A 23,560-nucleotide genomic window follows, 5' to 3' on the forward strand; every position below is an offset into this window, starting at 1 on the left:
CAGCCCAATGGATTTTTAGCTAACTTAAGTCATTTAAGCACTGTCAATGTTAGCACAAGGCCTGGCTTTGCATTTTATGAGAGCAAAAAGCTTACATTCTTACTGTCTTAACAGAAATAAACTGTGGTAAACACTTTTGTAGGCTGTGCACCATTGTATCTACATAATAATAATGCAGCCCCAAAGAACACTCATCCCAAAGAACGCTCATGTTTCAAGGATCTAAGGGGCCTTGAATCTCTGAGTCTCAACTATTTTTTTTTCTTCAAATTATGCACATGTGAAACATCAACCATTCCATATAATCCTGAAGAAGTCGTTAACTTCACCAAATTCACAAACAACTAAGTACAAATAGGTAAAAGGCAGATGGAGTAGAAATAACAGAGAAAATCAGCACATTAAAGAAGGAACAGAAGGACACTATTTACAGTCATTTTTGTGAATAAATAAAAAACATTGCAAAGAGAAAACTTTCAGTCTAACTATGAGAAAATAACAAGAATGCACAATAGTTGAACAGAACTGTGCAATTTGTCTTGCACCAGTAACCACACTGTACCACTTCAGTCTCCTCTTTCTCCTGTCCTAAGCCGTCTTCACCCATGGGTTTGAAGGGCTTCCTTTACTATTCTGCCTGATGAGAAGTGGAAAATGAGTTCACTCATACATTCTACATAAGCAGCATGAATTACAATAAGCACAGAGGAATAAGACATTCCCAAAGGTTGAAATTTTCCATTCATTGAACAATTATATATTTTACAATGTTATACTCTGATTTATGAAGATGATGCTGATCTCTTTCTGCTCAAGGAATGGGAGAAAGAGCTTTGATTGAATTTTCCAATTCTGTTTATGTCAGAATCAGCATCCTTCTACGTACCTTAAACTCTTTCTCAATGTTGGCAAGCACGGCCAGCTCATTGCTGAGCTCTAAGGCAGTCATTACAGGGTCTTCACTGGACAAAGACAGATAAGCAGGGCTGGCCAGACCTTTGTAGGCATTGATTCTGGATCTTGAATGGCTGAAAGAGTCATGTTTTTGTTTCTGATTGCATTCACTGCACTTGCAGAAATAGTCATGTGGCCTATCGATCCGAGCTCCTTTTCTCAGCAGAGTGTGGACAATCTCATACTCATGGCAATGAGCGGCCAGAATGATCGGTGTAACATCGTGGGAAAACCGTGTCCCATCTTCATCATATGCATAAAAGTCATCGTGTTGGAGCTCTGACTGGCTAGGACTCAACGTAAGCCTCTTGCCTTCAGCAAATGCGGGATGGTTTAGGATGGCTTCCACTATTCGGACATAACCTTTGCTAATAGCCAAAAGCAAGGCATCCCCAACGCGAGACAGGTTCTCCTTCTTCAGCAGAAGCTCTGTGATCTCCAGGTGCTCATTGGCAACTGCCAGCTGCAAGGCATTCTGCCCCATGTAGTCCACACAATTCACATTGAGTGAGGGACATTCTTCCAGCATTTTACGAATCACTGGGATATTCCCATATTCTGCTGCGTCCAAAAAGCGCTCTTCCTCCAGAGAAAGACTTGTTGAGTGGTCATTAAACATATAGGCTGGCCCTCGACTGGCCTGCCTTCTCCCCTTCTCCCGGAGAATGGTCTGTCTTCGCAGTGCTAGTCTGTTCTCGTTGCCTCGCCTATGTAGAAATAGGGAAATGATTAGTTCTGTTTTATGCAAGGGTATATTTGTTTAAAGTAATAATTAAGACAAATATTTTAATCATTTATCTGCTCTAAATTTTTAATGCTGCCAAAAGACCAGAAACTCTGACTTTGATTCATTTTGTAACCACCGTCAGTGCACAGCCCTGGAATGAGCAGCCAGCTACATTTTATTTCAACAAGAAGAAAAAGCCTTAGTCAACCGTCATTTAATATTGCACTTAAATCTCCCTGTTTTGTCCTCCACAGCTTTTGCATATTTTTTATTGCTTATTCTACACAGGTAGAACAACATTTTTAAAAGTAAGGTTCTTAGGTTTACACAGAAGCCCCTCTCTGCTTCTCCAGCATTCCTCTATTCAAAATTGTCATCACCATCTGGTATCCCACACATCCCTCTGATATGTATGGTCACTTTACAGAAAAATGGCTTCCTATTTTAATCTAGAAAAGAAGTAAGAAAAACATTACAGTGTTTTTAAGTGCCAATATTTCACTTTCTGGTTACAAGAATATTTCCAGGGGAAAACATTAAGCTAAGTTTGAGAATTGCTTCAAGAGTTAAATTATGTTTTCTCTGGATGAACATACTACTTCCTGACACCTTTGGGAGACCTGGCTGATATTTTGCAGTACTTCACTGGAACAAGTGGGTATTTTAAAAAAATATACTATCAAATCTCAAGTTCATTGCTTAAATACATAATTTAAATACAAAGATGACCCAGAGAGTAGTAATGATGTGCAATGACTGACTCAGTCCTGAGACAGCCAGTATCAACAGCACAATGCAGTGAGAACAGCCCACACCTGCTCAGCTGGCAGGAGAAGTCCCAGGGATCCAGCATGAGCCCACTGGCCCCCAGGAGGCCCTTCTGAAAGCAATCATCCCCTCAGAATACCATTCATGCAATGCTCTTTGCTTGGTCTGTGCTGGCACTAAGTCACAGCTCAGAGTGAAGAGAAGTCACAGTGTGACAGGAGTCAGCAGTGGTGGGATGAGGGATCAGGTATTGCACAGAGCACACAAATATGGAAGCTCTCTAAACTACCTTTTGCCTCAGGAAAGCAGGCAGCCTGACTTCACTTGCTTTTAGTATTCCTATCCCCATCACTAATATAGCATCTATCTAACTTACATTTTTGATCTGGTTTCTCCTCTTAGCCCTGCTGATGATTTTATGATGTCTGTGATTGAATTGTCAATCATAAACTGAATCTGTACAAGATAAAAGCATGTTGAATACATTATATGGCAGCTGCTAGTCCTTATCTCCATCATCCTTTTCATTTTTACAGTTCATAGCCTTGATAGCCTATTTATTTCTCCACTCAGCTGCTTGCCAACAAATCCTGCCAATTCTTGCTTCAGGATAGCTCTGAAATGTTGTCCATTACTCTGCTTCTACTATTTAAACCCTTGGCCATTCCTCATCTCTTTTATTAATTAATTATTTAAAAATTATTTATTAAAACGTGAAGTGAACCATATTGAAGCTGTTTTCTGAGCAATGCTACATTCTCTTTAAACAAGAAGAAAACCTAATTCATGACTTTCTTAATTCAGTCAACTAAGATCCCAATCCTCAACAGAAATTCAACTGCAATTTTATCTCATAGAATTACTCTAATAAACTACATAATGTTCATTACAACTTCATCTTTTTTCTTATTTTGAATGGTAGCTTAATGATTCTTTACGTACATACGCTTGAATACATTTCAGTATTTTTAGCATTTGCCACAAAATAATAGCCACAAGCAATAGTTTATTCATTTACTTACTAATGAATATGAATTTGAGTATTTAAATGACAGTAAAAAAACCCAGTCTTTTGTGACTCAAAATGTCTTCACAAAAAGTAACAGTACAAGATATTTCTGCTAGATTATTTCTATTTAACTTCAGTATAAATTTCCTTTTTGCCTTCTCAGTTCCAGAGACATAGTCTTCTGCAGCATTGGAAATGCTTCAAATTTCTAATGTCTTCAACATAAAGGGAAAAATTTTGTTGCAGGATGATCACAGGTATGGAATGTGGAATATGTCAAAATGGACAACTGTCACACAGTTCAGTGTGCAGACAGCACTAATACTGTGCTACAATGGCAACTTCACAGCATTCGTTTAGACTATGCCTATCATTCCACAATATGGAATAAAGTTACATCCCACTCTCTTTTACTCCTCAAGATCTTCACAAAGGCTGTCTCAGCTGCTGTGGGTTCAAAACAGAGGGCGCAGACATATGCTAACGTCTCATAGGTGAACACACTATATGGCTGGTCAGAATTTTTCAGTGCATTATTTCCAGATATTTTATATTTGACAAAAAGACATCCTTTGGAGACATCTCACAGAAAACATAAAAACTGGAAGAATTAAAATGACACTTTGGTGACAACACTGGTATCAAAACCTAAAATTCACTAAATTGAGGCCAGTCTTTTGATATACATCTACAAATATTTTACTGGAAATGAATGTGCGAGATTGGAACAGGAATGAAATGGTAAAAAGAAGACAGGGCAGCAGGGAATCCAGGTGCCACTCCTCAGTTTTGAAAGTTACAACTCAAAGGACAGTAACGTGCTTCTGAAAGTCTTTTTCAAACATGGAATATGAGATTGCACTGGTTAGGTGGATATCAACTGGGAGAGAGGGAAGAGAAGGAAGCTAAAGACAGAAAGCGCAGGACAGGGAAGGAGGGGGAATGAGGAAGAAAAAATTGTAAGGGGAACTTTTAAAACCTGATGGGTTTTAAGATTCATGCACTGAATAACTCTTAAGAGATGATGTCCTGGTTTTGGCTGGAATAGGGTTAATTTTTTTCCTAGTAGCTGATGCAGGGCTGTGTTTTGGCTTTAGTCTGAGGTCAATGCTTTAGTTGTTGCACAGTATCATTTACCCTGACCAAGGAATTTCAGTCTTTCCTGCTCTGCCACTGAGGAGGGGCACAAGAAGCCAGGAGGAAGCAGAGATAGGACACCTGACGCAAACTAGACAAAGGGGTCTTCCATACCACAACAAATCATGCCCAGTATATAAACTGGGGGGACTTATCTGCAAGGGACCAACCACAGCTTGGGTCAGGCTGTGTATTGGTCAGCAGGTGGTGAGCAATTTTATCATGCATCACTATGTGACGATTTCCAGCAAAAGTCACTGCAGTATCTCTCACCTTAGAAATCTTCAGAGCATCCATGTTCCCTCTACCTTATTTCACCCCAATTCATTCTGAAGATCCAAACCATCATGTTTTAAGAGATATATTTTGCTTTTCTTGAACTGGTATCATGGGTCTTCATCTCTCAATCCTTATTCCATCAATTTCTCTCCCATTACTTCTGTATGTGTTGTGATTGTGCACATGAAAGCTACTCCTGCAAATATCTGCTATCCAAAAGGTCATGCTGCATCCCTTATATATCATGGGGAGTGCTTATGAAGACTAAGGTTGTTTTAATGAGGATAATCTCTCCAACTTCTACAGACAGTAAAAGAAAACAGGCACCGTGACACCAAGATTCAGAGCAAGAACTCCATCTTCTTGTAGATTATGTACCACATATAAAATGGTTAGCATCATTAACCTAACATTAGCTAAGATATGTTTATATTAGCCTAAGATAAATAGCCTAAATTCCCCACATCTGCTCAATTCATAATAACACATATCTACTGCTTGCCCTGCTGGTTCTCACTTTTGGCAGAAACATTGAGGCAATACGAGAGCATGCAGAGAGTTAGGAAAGCTTAAAGTTCAGCTGGAGTTAAAGCGGCAAAGGATGTGAAGACCAGCAAAAAGTGTCTTCTGAAAGGAAGCATGTAAAAGTAAGACTAAGGAAATTCATGTGGACCCATTGTTCAATAGACTGGTGGACTCAGAGGCCAAGGACACAGGTGAGACTCAGGTACTCAATGCTTTCTTTGCCTCAGATTTCACCAGTGAGGTCCCCAGGCCTCAAAGATCCCCAGCAGAGTGAAGCAGTACCCACAATGAAGCAAGACTGACCTGGACTACAGCTAAGCCAGACAGACATACAGTCGTAAAACTCTGCATCCAATGGTAAAGGGAGCTGGTATATATCATTGCAAAGCTGCTTCTATCACCTTTTAAAGTGCATAGTGACTGGGGGAATTGGAAGCAGGTTTTCCAACTTTCTTAGCTCCTCATTGGCTTCTCAGTTTTGAATAAACTAATCATTCAAACACAGTAGCACAATTATCTAAACTGCAGAAACTATCCTATTGAGCACCATGCTGGCAAATTCGGTATCTAGCTTCAACTGCTTCTTTCTTCCTGATGTGTGCATTAGTCATTTAATGTTAAACATCATTTAAATAATTTATACTGAAACCACTTGAACAGACAATAAATTCAGTCCATTAAAAAAATCATAATAATTTTTAAAACACCTTCAAAAAAATAAAGATGCATTCAGTGTAGATTCAGATCTTATTTAAACTGACAATAACAGCATCAACTTAAAATACATATCTTTATGCACCCTGCAAAACTAATCAAGTATAAAAGTATTCTGCTAGTATTTGATCCTCACACAAGGAAATAAGCCCTTCAACATGATCTTGGTCATTATTTTTTCCTGAGATGTTAACAACCAGTCAACCAGCCAAAACCTTCAGTTCATTAACACTTTCTTTTTCATTTTTCAAATAATAGAAACCAATTATATTCCTATTGCAGGAATATATTCAGTATGATTAATCACAACAAAGAGTAATCATTGCTAGTGAAGAATATTAGAATTGGCTTTTTGGTGCAGTAGCATTTCCTCTTTTCTTGCCTGTATTTAGAAGAAGGACATTGCTTAAATGGGAGATTAAGTACATACATTCCCTAGACAGTAGCTCATCTTCTGGAATAGAATTTATTACAGAATGAAACAGAAGATTCCTGCATTGTTTGTTGGACTGTAGCACGTCTGATGCAGTGCTCCGGAATCTCAGTGTAATTCATTTTCCCTTCACCAATATATTTTATATGTATGGAATAAATTTCCTGTTTAGTCCATCTGCAATTACAGTAAAAGTTATGAGTCTGTAATTAAACTGGTTCTTGAAGCACAAGACTATAAATACGTTTAGCTGTAACAGAGAATGCAAATCATTCTGCTTCATTACTTCTACTTAATTAGGTATACACAATAAATATTAATCCAGAAGTTTGTTAAGAAGAATATTTGCCTCCAAGAGCAAGAAAAGGAATTTGATGATCTACAAAAGTATGTTCAGTCCGTTTTTGTCCTGATGTTCTTACATTTATTCCACCATCATTAAGGTGTTTTTGGTCCACCTTTTAATAAAAAAAAAATACCCATATTAGTGTGTGTTGTCACAGATTCTGGCCACATAAACCTTAAAGCCACTTGAAACCTCAACCTTTCCAGTCTACAGAATAACTGTTGATTACAAGAGATTATTAATGCACTTGGGGGAAACACAGTCTAAATGTCCATACTTATTAGTGGTTATTACTCAAAAGCCAACATGGCCAAGCTTGGAATCCTATTCATCATTTTGGATACCATATTAAAGGACAGAGTTCTAAAAATAAGAAATTAAAAACCAGGGGTCACACAGTCTCTACTGTATTTTCTGCTTCATCATAAGGTTGATTTTGTGAACTATATAGGTTGTTACTGCACTCATCTCACTTCCCCTACAGGAACAGTAGGAGTCTAGTATAAATTAGTCATCTTGATCTACTCTGTAGATAAAGGAGAGACAATTCTCCCAGCTACCTTTAATATTTATTTTAGAATAGCATAAATTTTCATGTGGAGTATCTACATTTTTCTATTGTTTAGAAAAGAATCCTAGTTGATTAGGTAAGTTTAAGGCATGATTTAATGTATATAATTTAGTAGGAACATAGACCACAAAAGGATAAGAAGTCAAGTCCAATACAAGAACAGATACCATCTCAAATAATTCCCATTAAAATATCAGACTGCCTTCAAGGAAATTGCTGTCTTGCTGTAATTCAATTTTCTCTCATAATCCCACTAAAAGACTAATCCAGAATTTGATTTTTCTAGAAACATTCATCAAATTTTCAGCCTAAATTTAATAACAGCCAATTTATATCTATTTGTTTTTGTTTAGGAACCAGAATTGCATTTCAAATTAAGTAGCACCTTCTGACAACGGTTACCTGCAACACACAAACACATAGCAATCACATCCTCTCTCAGCCTTCATTTTGCTGAACTAAATAAAGCTCCTTTCATTTCCTGCTATGTCCATGCAGTTAAATCTGCCACAGAACAAAAGAAGTGCTCAAGTACACATTTCTAAACTATACAGTAATCCCATGTGTCAGTATTTGCAGTAAAATCATCAGTAACCATTCTGTGTTAAAACGTACACCTTTGGCTATCTCTGTGGTGCATTTACATCAAAGAAATTATTTAAGCATTATGGATTCCTCTGTGAGCCAGAGATAGTATCTACTGCTTGTTGAAACTCAAGCAACTAGATGTAACAATGCTGAAACCATTAGTAATCACCTCTGAATCACTTCTGTGGTTCTCACATGCTGTTGGTAAACTTCAATAAGGATCAGTTAGCTAGATCAGATAAGCAGTAACACCAAATAAGACCACCAACACCAAACACCCAAGAATAAATTTTCTTGAAAGAATAAATTTTCTTGAAACAATCTAACAGTCTTCTGGGACAGAATAAGAAGCTATGTGAACCAGGCAGGAGCCATGTATACATTAGAGGTCTTCAGCAAGGCTTTTGCTGCTGTCACACATTATATTATAAAAGCAAACTGGAGAAAGAGGCTGAATCAAATCATGAAAAGGTAGCACAGCTGGTTGGAAAACTAAGCTAAGGTTATAAAACCTATTTGGTCAGAAAATCTTACTTAGAGCTGGTATTATTTAATATATTCATTAAATGAGATGGATGATGGAATCTAGGCTCTGTGGTTTACATCTGCATAGGAACTTAGTCTGAGAGGAACTAAAAACAGGTGGAAAGCAAGGCTGGCATTTTGATTGGACCTGACAAGAAGCGATGTGAAATGAATGTTACGCTATTTGAAAACAAGAAATAAAGGGGCTTCCACCTAAGTAAGAATAAGTAAACACACATTAAAAGCTGGAAATGGCCTAGATTGGTTTGGAGAGGTAGGTGTGAAATAATACTGGTGTTGTGGCGACACAGGCCCCACACTTTAAGAACAATACAGAACAACTGCAATTAGTCCAGAGAATGACTACAGAGCTGATCAAAGGCCTAGAAGACATGAAATAAAGTACAAGTAGGTTTTGTTTCATCTATACAAGTCTGAAGGAAGATCAACAGTAGTGTAACACAGCAATGGTGTAAAAGGAAGGGAATAATTTGTCTCTCTTTGTCTCTAGTATTAGTAGGCATCCTGTAGCTCTGAAGTTCCTAAAACCTGATGGTAAGAAAGAATTTCAAAGAGGAATATTTGGACATTCTATTCTTCTACTCTTCTTTATCATATACCTGTATAAAACCACAACAATATATGTAGTATACAATATAAGATAATTAGAAAGACATTTTATAAAAATATATAGTCATATTTAAAACATATAGTAACATATATATAAAAAAACAATATATATTTAGTCCAATCAGAGATTAGACAGACACATGGTCTGAACCTCTATGCCATGCTAAGGGACAGAAAGTGATAGGCTGTAGAAAAAAACTACCTTAAAATTCTAAATCTGATGACAGTGAACATCTGGAAACAAGCATCTGAAAAACAACTTGGGTTTTCCATCACAAGAGAGCTTGAAGAGCAGCTGAGATAAACAAGTGGTAGGAATGGTTTGGGGACAGCTGGCTTTGCCTGGTGGAGAGGAACTGGCCAAGATGTCCACATCTAGTCCTATTGCCTATAATTTGATGCTGCAAATTATTAACAGTGATATTTCTGTCTCATGAGAGACAACAAACCCCTCAGACCATGTTATTCAGTACTCATGCTTCTGCAGTTCTCCATTACCAGTCAGTCACTAAAGCATATGATAGTCCCATGCCCTTTTACTACTACAAAGTACACACAGCAGTCACAAGATATGCCTCCCTCAGCAAACTAGTAACAACCTACAGACTATGACTACTCCCTGGCTTGAGTCTGATGGTTTAAGTTAGAGCCTGTACAAACTGACAGTATGCAGAGTGTGGAGGGTTGATAATGACCCATTGGACAGGTCTGGACACTGAATCAAGGTGCTGGTTACTACTACCTTCATGTCAGAAGTTAGTGCAGCTGATGGGGAGCTTGCAGGTTCACCACCCATACAGCATCAAAGAGATGTTTGTCTTTTACAGATAGCAATATGGTTTCTTTTGCTGGGGTTTTATAACTGAGGTGATTTTTGACCATTCCTTCATCTACTTAATGACAATAGCAAAGGCCTGTTAATAACATCCACTTTGGTATGGGATCTATGGTTCCCCCATAACCCTTAGAAGCTGATGCTAAAATGAAAAGAGGGCTAGAGCTGAAGTTTGGAGCTCTGTAACAAGAAAAAAACAGCTGTACACATTACATTTCCAGATAATCAATGACACTTACTGCATTAGAAGTGAGAAAAGCCCATAAAGAACATCCCTTAAGTATTTCATTTTGCAGTACTTGAAAGGTACAAATAAGAGTATTTCTTCTCATGTGGGGTTTTTTATCAGAACATGCACATCTAACACCAAGTATGAAATAAGTCATCTTTAAGACTGTTAACTGACATTATGGTTGAAGCTGATGTGTCTTCTGGGACTGCACTGGAGGCACTTCTGAGACCTGGACTGTCATAGCTTTTTATTTACATACCACTGAGAAGTATTTTCTCCAAGATCATTGACTATACTGTGCAAATGCTTTCATACAGAAGCAGTTAAAACCAATTTCATTTCAGAGAGTATTTCCTTGCCCACAGCCTGGTGAAAAGTTCATGTCTGTTGATGTGAACCTGGAAGGGTAATGATCTGACAAACATTTTCTTCAGGAAATAGTCAAAGATTTTACTCTCTCCCACTGAAAGTAGTTCAGTGGCTATTTAGCGGTTGATAGAGAGAAATCACACAAGACAGGGCAAACAGCCATTTTCAGCTGAAGTAAATCATTCTGCAATTCCAGAGTTACCTATATATCTTTGGAGTTGGGGACTAAACAATTTTTGTAGGTCTATCTGAGCTTGCACACTTTGCAAATTTGAACGTCATGTGCCTTTTTCACTCCTCACCAGACAGTACCTAACTTGGTCACTGCAGTTGATGAGGTTTCTTTTTGAGGTTCCTTCTGTTGGAAAGTTATTTTCCCTTTCAGAAAATGAGTCTTCTGGTCAAGTGTTACCTGTCCAGTTTAAGCAATGTCTTTTCCAGAGCTATTAATGCCATACAGTATAAGTGCTAAGCAAGCAGCCTGCTGTTACTGGCTCCTGTTACTCACCTCGTTATGAAATGACTATCAGTTGTTGCTGCTATCATGAAGACTACTACAGATAACAATTGCTAGGTAAGTGGCTGCCTCAAGCAAGCTTTTCTTTTCCATTAGTTATCACTGGGGTTTCTGTGTTACTAAGCTACTGCAGGTAGCAATCTGAAGACTCAAGGTCTGACTTCATCCATGATGGCAATTTAGAATCCATTTGTTTGCCTACATATGAGTGCAATGAAAAGGTCTATCTAGTTCATATTAGATCCACCACTAAAATTTCCATAACTCTCTCAATGTCACTTCTTTCTATTACTATTCTTTCATTATTACTCTCATAAAACTATTCTCAATGAGTTGTAGACTGAATCACTAAAGCTAACAGGTCATGGTTTTTAAAATGAAGCTAAAACATTGTCCAGTTAGAAGGATCACAATCAATGTAACCGCTGCAACACAAACACAGCTGTCTGTAACAAACATGCTACTATAAACAGAACATTACTACATTAGTAATGAAGTAGCAGACATCAACAAGATAACACTTGTTATTTTCTCAGACTTCCTTAGGAACAGAGTGATGAGAAGTTCAAATAAAAGCAAACCCCACTCCTCATAGAGATCTCTGGAATGTTATGCTACTGTGTAGTATGTGCTTTAGTGCTGTGTCCCAGTGGTTATAAATAAAAACACTTAAAATAGAGCCTGGACACTTGTACCAATGCTAAAACTGGATACAAACAAAGCAAACTTCTATTATGTACAAGCAACCTGAACTTGGTACTCCCCTGTTGAAAACACTTCTTAAGAAGAAACTGTCTTTCAAAGTATAAATTACAGACAAGGTTCAGTGTTTCATCTCTCCAAATCAAAACTGGTGGCACAAAATGTTGATCCTGTAGAGGTGGAGGGACATTTTTTTCCTAGCCTCAAAAGGGTTAAAATTGGTTTCTATTCAACTAAACAGGTTAATTCCTATACTTTTGTAATTTATTTGGTGCAGCAGTTTTGCTAACTACTTAGGTCAGGATGTTGTTTCATGTGCATTCTTACAGTAGCAATTCCAACCTTCTGCTCACTGCTACTCTCACACCATGCTGTTTGTTATCCTGACATAAGTATAGGGGCATCTCCAGGTTGACCCCAATCAAGGAGCTCATCTAAATGAAAAATAACATTTCAGAAGAAAAAGGAAAGAAAACCCCAAGCTTACTCTAAGCCCAGCTCTCTTACTGTTCATCATAGAGGTGCAAACACTTGTGCTAGCCCATGGTAGGAGGTGGTGTGAGAATATGAATCAGTGGCAGGGAAGGAGGAGAGGGGGAGACTTGATTCTTGTGGTGACAGTGATTGTTACAGTCACCCAGAATAGAGTGTATGAAAATCTAACATTACTTAACAAGGTTCTGCAGTTATACTAGTCTGCACAAAGACTACTTGCCGCCTACCAAGTTACTTAGTATGACTATTGTTTCTTTGTTCTCCCTCAGCCCATTGCACAACCCCCGTTTGCTTCATCTCGTATTTATACTGTGAGCTGTTAGTCAGAACAGGCTACAATGTAAAAAAAAGCATTATTTTTTCAATCAACATTTTGTATTCACTCATCAAGTGAATGTCACAACCTCATCAACAGAACCTGTCCGTATTATTCATATTTAAATCAGTAATAGTAGTCCTTCAGATGATCTGCATTAAACCCTGAAAGCAACTATATCTTCAGTTTTAGTCAATACTAAACAAGCAACAAGTTGAAACCTATGGGTCCAGAAAAGCCAGTTTATTTTCTCAGCATTTAATGCTTTACTGTCTGCTCACTGTCTACAGTTCACAAATGGGATTCCTGCAGTTGGTCCCCTTATCTGCTTCCTGCCTCCAGGACTGCTCAGGCACAGCTCTCTTGCTCAAATCTCCAGGTCACCTTAAGGCAGCTACTGAACTTCTGCTACTGAGAATCCAAGAGAACAGTCAGGAGCCTAGAAAGAGTAAAGCTGCACTTACACACATACATACACAAGCACACATGTTCCCGCTAGAGAGCATATGTCGATGAATGGACAGAACAACATATTTAAAACTATCTGGCAACACATCGTTGTGCTTCCACAATGTGCATTTTCCTTCTGTCATGTCTTCTTTGATTTTGACCACGCATAGGCATGGTTCAAATAGCACTTGGAGGAAGAGCTGATGACTTACATTGCCTGTTCTTGGGGGTTTTTTTCCAAGAACAAGCAGAGCCTATAACAATTCCTTACAAAGGAAATTGAAGAAAATAGAGCAGCAAGTTAATTTACAGCAGGTACCTGTTTTGGGGAAAAAAAATCAAAAAGAGATGCTCCATTATACTATGCAGTTAGTATGTGGAATATGCCATGCAATACTAAAAATGCTAAATATTAACAACAGATTCAAGGGGTACCTGGACAAATTCCGCCAACAGAAATAACCTGCTAGTAGTAAATGCCAAGTTTCTGCAGCTTACTTTCCTAGAAAAGTATGGCTTCTTCTCTTCACTAGCCTCATAGACTCTTTTAGACATTGTTTTTAGCCCCTGTTGGAGACAGGATACCCTGAGGTCTGTAATTCAGCCCTTTTATATTTTTTTTTAATATGTAAGACCACATACATACCTAACATGAGATGAACAGACCACAGCCCCCATTCCCTGCTGCCTCTGCCACAGGGGGAAGGGTGTTTTAAGATTTAGTTTTTCTTTCTCATTATTCTGTTGAAATTTGATTGATAATAAACTGATTTTCCCATGTCAAGCTTGTTCTCCTCATGATGGCAACTGATGAATGATCTCTTCCTGTCTTTATCTCGACCCACGGGCCTTTTGTTACATTTTTTCTCTGTTGTCCAGCTGAGGAGGGCAGTAACAGGGTGTCTTTGGTATGCACCTGTGTCCAGCCAGGGTCAACCCACCATGAGCACATCACAGTGGCATGTTCTCTAGGGTTTGGAGGCTGTTCAGCCTACCATGAGAGGTGAACAGCTTTCTTTTAGGTGCCTTATAAACAAGAAAAGCACAGTAACCTCTTCAAAGGACTGTTTCTTTTCTCATTCTCTGACCAGGATTTAGAATAGGTTTGGACTTAGGCCAATAATTTTAATACTTGGAAGTATCACATAGCTGCGTGCATGCTGTAACAAGGGAGCTTAATAAAAATTGTTTTCTGTATGAGCATTTATTACATAAACTTGAGTAGGGATAAAGATTATCAAATTAGGCAACAGGAAAGTATGTCTATATACTAGAGACAAGATTACATTTGCATTGCTCCTCTGAGTAAAGCCACAATATATCAGAGACATGGAATCTGATTTAGTACAGTGGTAATTTACAGTTAATGGATTCATGTTTATAAAATCACTTCACACCTAAGAGAAAAATATACTAAAGAGATTAGTGCAAACAAGTGTAAGGATTAGCAACTAACCTGAGTTATGTGTTTTCTTTAGAATGTGAATAAGTCAAGTGTTCAGACAGCTGATCTTGATTTAGGTTCCTTTCTAATAAATATCAACATCCGATATTAAAAACCAGCTTTAAAAGACAATAACATCTGAGTACAATGTATCAGAAAGATGCAGAGATCAACCATTGCAATGTAGCAGTCCATTCTTCATCAGCAAATTCCAGAGCTGAAGTGTCAAAGTTCAATGGCATGAGCTCTTGATGATGCAGCAACAGCCCATAACTCTGCAGCAACTCTGATTTACTGTACCGTCATCTATCATCCTCTACGCTCAACGCTTCTTGACTCTGCAAAACCTTATGCAACTATGGCACACACCTAGAAGATGTAAGCCTCATGATTCTGATGATGAACTTCTACCTACAAGAGCAGTCAACTGTAAAACGCTGAGAAGAATTTTCCCCTGTGCTCTCCAAGCCTAGTTTGAAATTCAAGTCCTTTAAAGTATCTGACAGCTCAGAACCTTTTTCTAAAAGTAGTTACCCTCTTCTGAATAGTACACACAATAATGTACAAAACATACTTTGCATAGCATAGCTTTGACCTTTAGAAGAAAAAAGCCACAAGATGCAAATACAAGGGATTTTCAGTGAGGTACATTTAATCCTATTTAATAGCCCTTTACTACATGTAAGGCTTAACGCTGCTGCAAGCAGGCGACTTTGAAATAAAGGCAGAAAACCTCAGATATATAATTTGGAATAACTGGGCAGTTCACACTTGTGGAGCTACAATTTCAGGCTGTTTGTGGCCAGGGGAGTGACACCATCAGTAGTCACCACAGCTGAACACTGTAGGTAGGTGCAGCATGTAAAAGACTGCCTAAATCTGTGAAATCACAGGTAAACCTAATCTGGCAGCCTTTAGTAACAGCATCTCATGGAGTATTCTGTTTTGCTTGCTGGAATAGTTCAATCTGTGGGATACTGCACTGAGAGACAAGAAAAGTCCTGGTTGAATATTGTTGACCAAAAAGTAAAAAGGAAAGGAGAAAGAAAACTCAAGCAGTTCTGGACAAGAATATATTTAAGTTATGCCTCAGATATGAAGAGATGTCCTATTATGGTCCTGAGGCATTAGCCTTCCGATAACACTGGAATTGCATGTTTAAAGATTAATTTCACTTCAGCTTGTAAAGCTGCCACATTTGGGAAGACATTTTAAAAGCACAGACACTCTTGCTAGTATTGCTCCTCTTTGATTTAATTGTACCTTACTCCCTTTACCACAGCCCTTGTTCATTCTGCTAGGTTTTATTTTCTTAAACTGAGTCCTGCTTACTCTCATATGTGATAATTAACTTCAGTTGTGAATTGCTTCTCCCAAAGCATTTTCTTAACTTCTTCATTTATTTTTAAACCAATGCTCATTAGAGACAATGTTGTCACCTTCTTTATCCTCATTCAAAACCTGACAGCAGATAGTAATAAATTGCCTGGAAAGAATAATACACAATAAAAATAAAATGCTATAGCAAAAATTGAAAAACACAGCACCCTTCTTCCCAGACCTGTGTGCTCCCTGGTTTTAGGTGTAAAATGAAAGCTATTCAGGGCAGCAGTAGTCTGCACTTCACACAGTTTATGCCAAGAAGACAACTGTTAATAGTAATCAAATCAACTGAAGCAGAACATGCTGAAAAGGCACCCTACTTTGAAATTCTCTAGGGAATACAGGGGAATTTCCCCATGTGACAGGGGAAAAGCTACACAATCTTTGCATAGAAACACACCAGACTCCAGTAGACAGATAGCTGTCTACCCAGGTAATCAGTGCTCAAAATCTCTCTTTTCCCTTGCAGATGCAACAAATAAGTGTAGACCTCTTACCCTAAAATCCAACAATCCCAACCAAATTATATTCTCAGAAAAAAAAAAAAAAAAGCCTCCTCAACTGCCATTTCCATTTCTGGTTCTCTGAAATACAAAGGGTATGTTTATATTCCCAGAGCACGTGGTCCAATTTTTTCAGGATGTAGGACAGTGTTTGTCTCTCTTCTCTGTGCAATCACCACTCTTCAGCTGTCTTTCACCTCTGAGTCAAGCCCAGCAGTGTAATAAAATTCCCCTTCTGACAGGAATATACTGCTGGATTACTCCACGCTTAGCTCCTTTCCATTATGAAAAGATCCATCTATGGCTGTTCCTTGGTTTCTGGGAATAAGCCAATATCCTATTTCATCTTTCACTCAACACCATTTTACCACAGCTCATAATCTCTACTAAGGAATCTTGTCAAAGGATTTTAGAAAACATAAAGGATTATCACTTATCTGATGCGACATTTTAATGTACTTTAAAAGGACTTCAGAAAATTACAAGGCATGCTCTCTGGTTTTCAAACTCTCCTGACCTTTGATAGGTATATCACCTATTTCCAGGGATTCTCCAATTCCTCAAACCACAGAAACTTCAGTGTTCACATAACAAACATTTACCAAATTAAACACTATAGTTGTATATACCGTATATAGCTGGTTTTCCAAGTTCTTTCCCTTTGAACAGTCCAGCAACCAAATGAAAAATGGCCATAGAAACTGGAAATAACACAGGAGAACACAAACTGCATGTCTAGATGGACTTGCCACACAAAGCTTGGGTTCACATCCTATTTCTAAAAGTGACAAATTTCCATTCACACATGCCATAGCAAGCAAACCTGTGCAAAGAGCAGGTTAACTTCTAGTGCTGCTGACCATTTTTAAAGTAATAACATGGATATGAAATTGAGGCCAGACAACCACTATTTTCTCTGCAGAGTAAAAGGGGGAGAAAAAAAGGAACAAAAATTTTTATTCTTCTAGCCACTGAAGAAATTATTTCTGAAGATTGTTTAATTAAGCTAATAAAAATACATTCATTCTCTATGCCTTTTAAAGCATTCGGTTTTCTTTCCTCCTTTTTTTCTTTTTTTTTGACTGAGCTTTCACAATTACTGGTAATGCAGAGAAATCAGAACATGACAGGTAACAGATGGATCTTCCTGATGCAGATTCCTGATTTCACCTACCACCACCATGAACATACAGAAATGAAGTAGATACAAGGAGACTGAAAAGAATCAATTCAACATCACCTCTGCAAGTAAAAGGTGCTCTGAAGTACTTCAGGCTGTGCAAGCTTAAACTGAATTTGAGAACCAAACCACTGCTACCTGTCTCCAGCTCTGTTCCACTCAGTAGATTTCTCTCTGCATTACACTAAAAATCCGTCTCACAACACAAGTACAACAAAATCTACCTAAAATCCATGTGAGTGTTGATCTTCCAAAAAACCCCAAAAAAGTCAACTTCTGCTTTGGCCAGATTGGGTGAAATAAAAATCCACAACTTACTTTTAAAAAAAATAGACTGGGATAAAGTAAGGTAATTATGTTCACACAAGGTATCATCAAACTGGGTTTCAAATATTTGGAAACCCTCTGTTAAGGAGCAGAGCAACACAGGTCAAGGCCACTCCACTCAGAGGCCTGCTGGAGCAGAAGCCAGTGGCTTGAGTTCTCCTTGCTGAGTGCTGAGCTCTGACTTTCACTGGTTTGTTGTACATCAGTTTCTGTACACAGAAAAAAAACAGTTGATGCAAGATGGTCTCATATGCAAATAATAACGTGGAACATCAACTAGGAGAGAATGAGAAAAAAAAAGAAGTCCTATCATTTAATCTAGTAATTTGTGCAATACGACACTGATAAAAGAATATTAAGCAAACATATTGGACAATTTTAGAAAGTATCTAATCAACCCATTCAACTGCTTGTTCAACATGAGTCCAACTGTTCAAGACTCCAGAGGTCACCCTGAATAGTTTTTTTCTGCAGTAAGCAGAGGAAATGAACCATCCCAAAGTCTAAACTTTAGTTTATTATGCCAAAAACCAAAATCTCCTCACTCTGCCCAAAGAAAAACTCTTATAGAGATGCCTGATAACTCCACATACAAGAAAAGTAACAGAAAATGATCTCCACTCAGAAAACCCAAGTGAAAGCATTCCACATGCCAGTATTTAATACAAAAAGGAAAAAAGTATGAGATGAATTCATTTGTGGAAGCAGAAAAAGCTATTCAGAGCACCTACAGCTTTGCTGAATTTAGCTGAAAGAAGCCAGTGGTTGGTATAACTTACTCTCTCCTCACCTTGCTACAAATCTCATTGCCGCTTCAATCTAGAGCTGTATCTTTAGAAACACAGCAAGAACTACATTTCCTTATTCATATTTCATGTATATTGCATAAAATTTCCCACTCCTTTTTACGTGACCTAAATAAAAAACTCTTGTAAGCAAAGAATGGTTGTTTTTTTTTTTTCTAAAAATACATTCCATTTTACCTATAAATAAGTAATAATGATGGGAAGCATCTGAGCCAAGTTCACTGGACAAAAACTAGTTCAGCTATCATTTAAAAAAAAAAGTGAATTGATTCATTTAAGTCTACCTTTAATTTCAGAATGGATGAATTTCTTACTGAAGCACCTTTTGTGTCCCCTTAAAGCAGTGCGATCTGTGGCACTACAATAAGTTAATTAAAAAATGTAGTCGAAGAACTCACTCTTTTTGAGTTCGGCATGCTTTTGGTTATTGTGTTTTCTATTCAGACAATAATGGAAAGGGTTGTGGAGAAAAAAGACAAGCATTACAAGAGAGTCTGAGAAGAAACATGCAGAAGAGAACATAATCATACAATCATAGAATAGTTAGGGTTGGAAAGCACCTTAAGATCATCCAGTTCCAACCCCCCTGCCATGGGCAGGGACACTTCACACTAAACCATGTTACACAAGGCTCTGTACAACCTAGCCTTGAACACTGCCAGGGATGGAGCATTCACAGCTTCCCTGGACAACCCATTCCAGTGCCTCACCACCCTCACAGTAAAGAACTTTTTCCTTATAACTAATCTATACTTCCCCTGTTTAAGTTTTAACCCATTACCCCTTGTCCTATCACTGCAGTCCCTAATGAAGAGTCCCTCCCCATCATCCCTGTAGGCCCCTTCAGATACTGGAAGGCTGCTATGAGGTCTCCACGCAGCCTTCTCTTCTCCAAGCTGAACAGCCCCAACTTTCTCAGCCTGTCTTCATATGGGAGGTGCTCCACTCCCCTGATCATCCTCGTGGCCTCCTCTGGACTTGTTCCAACAGTTCCATGTTCTTTTTTATATTGAGGACACCAGAACTGCACACAATACTCCAGGTGAGGTTTCACAAGAGCAGAGAAGAGGGGCAGGATCACCTCCTTTGACCTGCTGGTCACACTCCTTTTGATGCAGCACAGAATATGGTTGGCTTCCTGGGCTGCAAGCACACACTGTAGCTGGCTCATGTTCATTTTCTCATTCTGTATGGAATTGGCTAGAATTATGTACAGGCACAAAATATAGGGACTTTGTTCTCAGGTCTTCATATATAAATTATAATATTTCTTCCTGCTCTCTATTCATTTGTTTATACAGTGGTCATTAACTACACATCTTACAAACCTTTCCAAAATCAGGCTAGAGATTTTAAATGAATTTACTGTATTTCCTCATAGTTTATGTCATTTTTATAGATAGGTCAGTAATAGCAAAAGTATGCTTATAAGCTGTGTCAGCCTCATCTTTTCTGAGAAAATCAATGTCTTTCATTGCCATAACAGGGAGAAAGCAAGTCTCATACATTACATTCCATTTGTCTGCATGATCAAACATAACAGTCTATTTATCATGGTCTAACCTTTCAGCCTTCCTTTGCATGGCTTTTCATGTATACTGTGCCTCTGTTGAAATTGTTGCTTACTGCAATTGCTGGAACAATCATGACAGCTTTAGAGTAGCAATAATGAACTTGCTGAAAGGATGCTAAACTTACTGAAAATTGATTAGAGAAAAAAGCTATCCCAAGGCAGAGACCACATTATTTTCTTTCATTTCTGCTGCCTCCAAGGTATGACTTTTCAAGTTTTTAACTCATTTCCACTAACAAAAAATGAGAAAAACAAACTAAAACAAAGCAGGAAAGGAAAAAATATTTTAAAATTAATTAAAATAAGAAATAAGTAATCAAAATAAATAATACCAAATGTCAAACAATATAATTGAAACATCATCAACAGTATCAGTCCTCACTGGAGATTTTTTTCTTACAGAAAACTGAATGAACTCTTAGCATTCTGGGGAGGACTTGCTGGACAGGCCCATGAAAAATTGGTTTGATGACCTAAAAGGGTTGTGTTATCATTCCACAGCTGTATCAGGAAGCCATGCTGACAAGAAGGAAAATAATGTAAGAAATCTGACTCATAAACATACTTCTCGTGCTGGCACCTGGATTATTTAAGGCACTTAAAAAATGACAAGATGGCAGCCAGATGATCCAAAGGGGAAAAAATGTTCTTTAAATAGGGGAGAGCATGAGAAAAATGAAGAAAAAGTTAACAACCAGGACCTCAGGTCAGGAAATGACTCAAGAATACAGATTCAGTTTCCTGAAACAGTGTATGATCTTGGATGTTTCTCTGCAAAATGAAAATCCATGAGTGTCAGAGATGGCCTGAACTTGGATCGTACACACTCCAAGGTTGTGCACTATCAATGAGGCCTTTTCTGGCTCTATGTCCCCCATCTTCTTTTGTGTCATTAAATCAAGTTTTCCTCAGTGAAAGAGAAAAAAACTTTATGTTCTCTATGAGCTCTGTGTTCCTTGTTTTACTTGAAGAATTCTTGTGCCCTACAAAATATTTAATTGTATTTCAATGTCAGTGAAAGTACTCAGTCCAAACTCATCACCTCTGCATATTCAGAGAGCAGGGAGTCCTTATGCTGTACCACCAAACAGCTACAGAGATATAGAGAAAAATAAAATCATCTCTTGTATTCTCCATTCCCATAAGTACAGTAACTAGTGAGGTGGTCTAAATGTGCTTCTCCAGAACAGTGAAAGATTTATGGATCTGATGATACACATCTCTGAAATGCCAGTCCCCAACAGACATGCTGCACAAGCTTGTGTATAGGAACCACTGTGGATAAATGGACTGCGAGAAATGGAACAAATATACAGCTCCATGTTGAAGCTTCAGTGCCTCTCTGGCATAACAGGATTACACCAGTTCTACTCACAGCCGTACTACAACCAACCTGGCTCTCTGTGTGCAGCACAAAAAAAGTCAATGAAATAGCAGGTGGTGAAGCATTCTCATTATTTTCACATGAAATCACAGGCACCATCAGTAACATGTAAGGAAGCAGTTTGAACACGTTATTTCCTTAGTTTGCCAAAACTCATGCAACTTTGTACCCAGGAAAGGCTTCTTACAGCTATTATCACTTCCACAAAAACACTGTAAACCTACAAGCTGAGATCCCAACTGAGTAAGTCTTTCAAGGGAGAAAAGAAGTCAACTGCAGATGTCATTACCTGGAACTTGGAACTAACAGGGATATACAGCATCTATTTGGCTTTATATCTATTTGCCAATTCTGTTTCACTCAAAAAGTAACAATTTAAGCTATATTTCTTCCCTCAAAACAGCAACTCAAATCCAAAACCAGACAACAAAGGAAAAACTTCCCACTGATTTGGGATAGGACCAAAGGAACTTAATGGATGAAGCAGCTGGCTTTCTAGGGGAACTTCTTTTTCTGTCCTGAAGCTCACTAGCAACGAAATGAAAGGTTTTAGTGACTGCAGGCATGGAGCAAAACCTGAATATTAATGTGGGATTCTCTGCAGGCCCACTCATACAAAGCTGACGGTGTCTAAGTACTTTGCTCAGCATCAAAAGGACGCATTTTAATCCTAATCTTCAGGGTCACAAACTAGTTGCCAAATTGCCATTTTTGTGCCTCAAAAGGAAAAATAAGCCTTGACTTAGCATCTCAGACTTGGTGTTAGCAGCCCTGAAATGTAACAATCAATTTCTGTCTGCTTCTGCTTCTGGAAACAATATCATTGTGTTACCAGATCCCTAAGCAATAGTATGATCTTCCTCAGGGTTTAAAAAAGCAAAAATATAGAAATTGAATAATAAATATAATAAAATAAATCTGTAGTAAAATGCAGTCTCTTACATTTATGTGGCAGTAGGCATTGATATGTCTAGGGTGGTTTTATGTTGAACACTATCAGAAGCTGAATAAGGTTCCCAAATCACCTGTTTTGCTAGGATTAAAGTATGCCCTAAATGTTTGGAGAACTAATAAATGTCCTGTGCTTTGTGAAATATCACTGTTTATATTCTATTTCCTTAGCTTCTGAAATTGCTTTTGTGATGGGCAGGCACAGCGCTTTGCATATCCCATATCTGGTCATGATTGCGTACACAGAAACCCCTTTTGACACCGAATAAAAACACGCATCCATTTCAGATGCACTAAATTCAATGACATGACAGAAGTTCTTTGAAGTTACTATGTATAAGTAAATAAATTTCACTCATTCTATGACACAGGTTATGCTGCTATTTCCTGATGCAACATCTAAAACCTAATTCTTATTTTGCTGGCTGCCTCATCAGGAAGGCTCAGAAGAACTTAGAAGGATCTTGATCTATACCTCTAGGAGCACCATCTGTCACAAAAACATTCTTTGAAAGATGACAAACTGGCAATCAAAACCAGTCATCAACTATCACAGCTGTCACTGGGTTCTCTATATATGTCCCATTACTTTGATCCATTTTAAGGCAAGCATGTATAAAAATATAGGTCTCCTATGACTGTGACCATAGGCTTCATTTTGAGAGGTTTCGTAGAATGTTCTCTCATGGTATTTTATCATCTCAGTTTCCAAAGCAAGCAGTTCAGTTTGTGGCTCAGCTCATAAAGGAACAAAATTCATACCACCTGCCCTACACATGACATTTTCTGCTGGAACGACTTGCCTGGCCAGGACCTCCTGCAGTGGCCTTTTACTCAGGGCCTGCGATGAGGCAGGATGAGTCAGAGCAGGGGAGACATAATCCCCT

The 23,560-nt window shown here is 38.2% G+C and overlaps 1 protein-coding gene across 1 annotated transcript in view; it reads right to left on the bottom strand.

Moving 5' to 3' along the window:
- The window catches only part of LOC117438323 (short transient receptor potential channel 6), a 33,453-nt gene extending 31,865 nt beyond the window's left edge, over positions 1-1,588 (bottom strand). Inside the window, exon 1 of the mRNA XM_034073871.1 lies at positions 887-1,588. Within this exon, the coding sequence (XP_033929762.1) occupies positions 887-1,573 (687 nt within the window). The 5' untranslated portion in view covers positions 1,574-1,588. The remainder of the gene's footprint in view (positions 1-886) is intronic.
- Between the last annotated feature and the right edge of the window lie 21,972 nt (positions 1,589-23,560).

Source organism: Melopsittacus undulatus, unplaced genomic scaffold (genome assembly GCF_012275295.1).
Source record: "Melopsittacus undulatus isolate bMelUnd1 unplaced genomic scaffold, bMelUnd1.mat.Z mat_scaffold_114_arrow_ctg1, whole genome shotgun sequence".
NCBI classification, from domain to species: domain Eukaryota; kingdom Metazoa; phylum Chordata; class Aves; order Psittaciformes; family Psittaculidae; genus Melopsittacus; species Melopsittacus undulatus.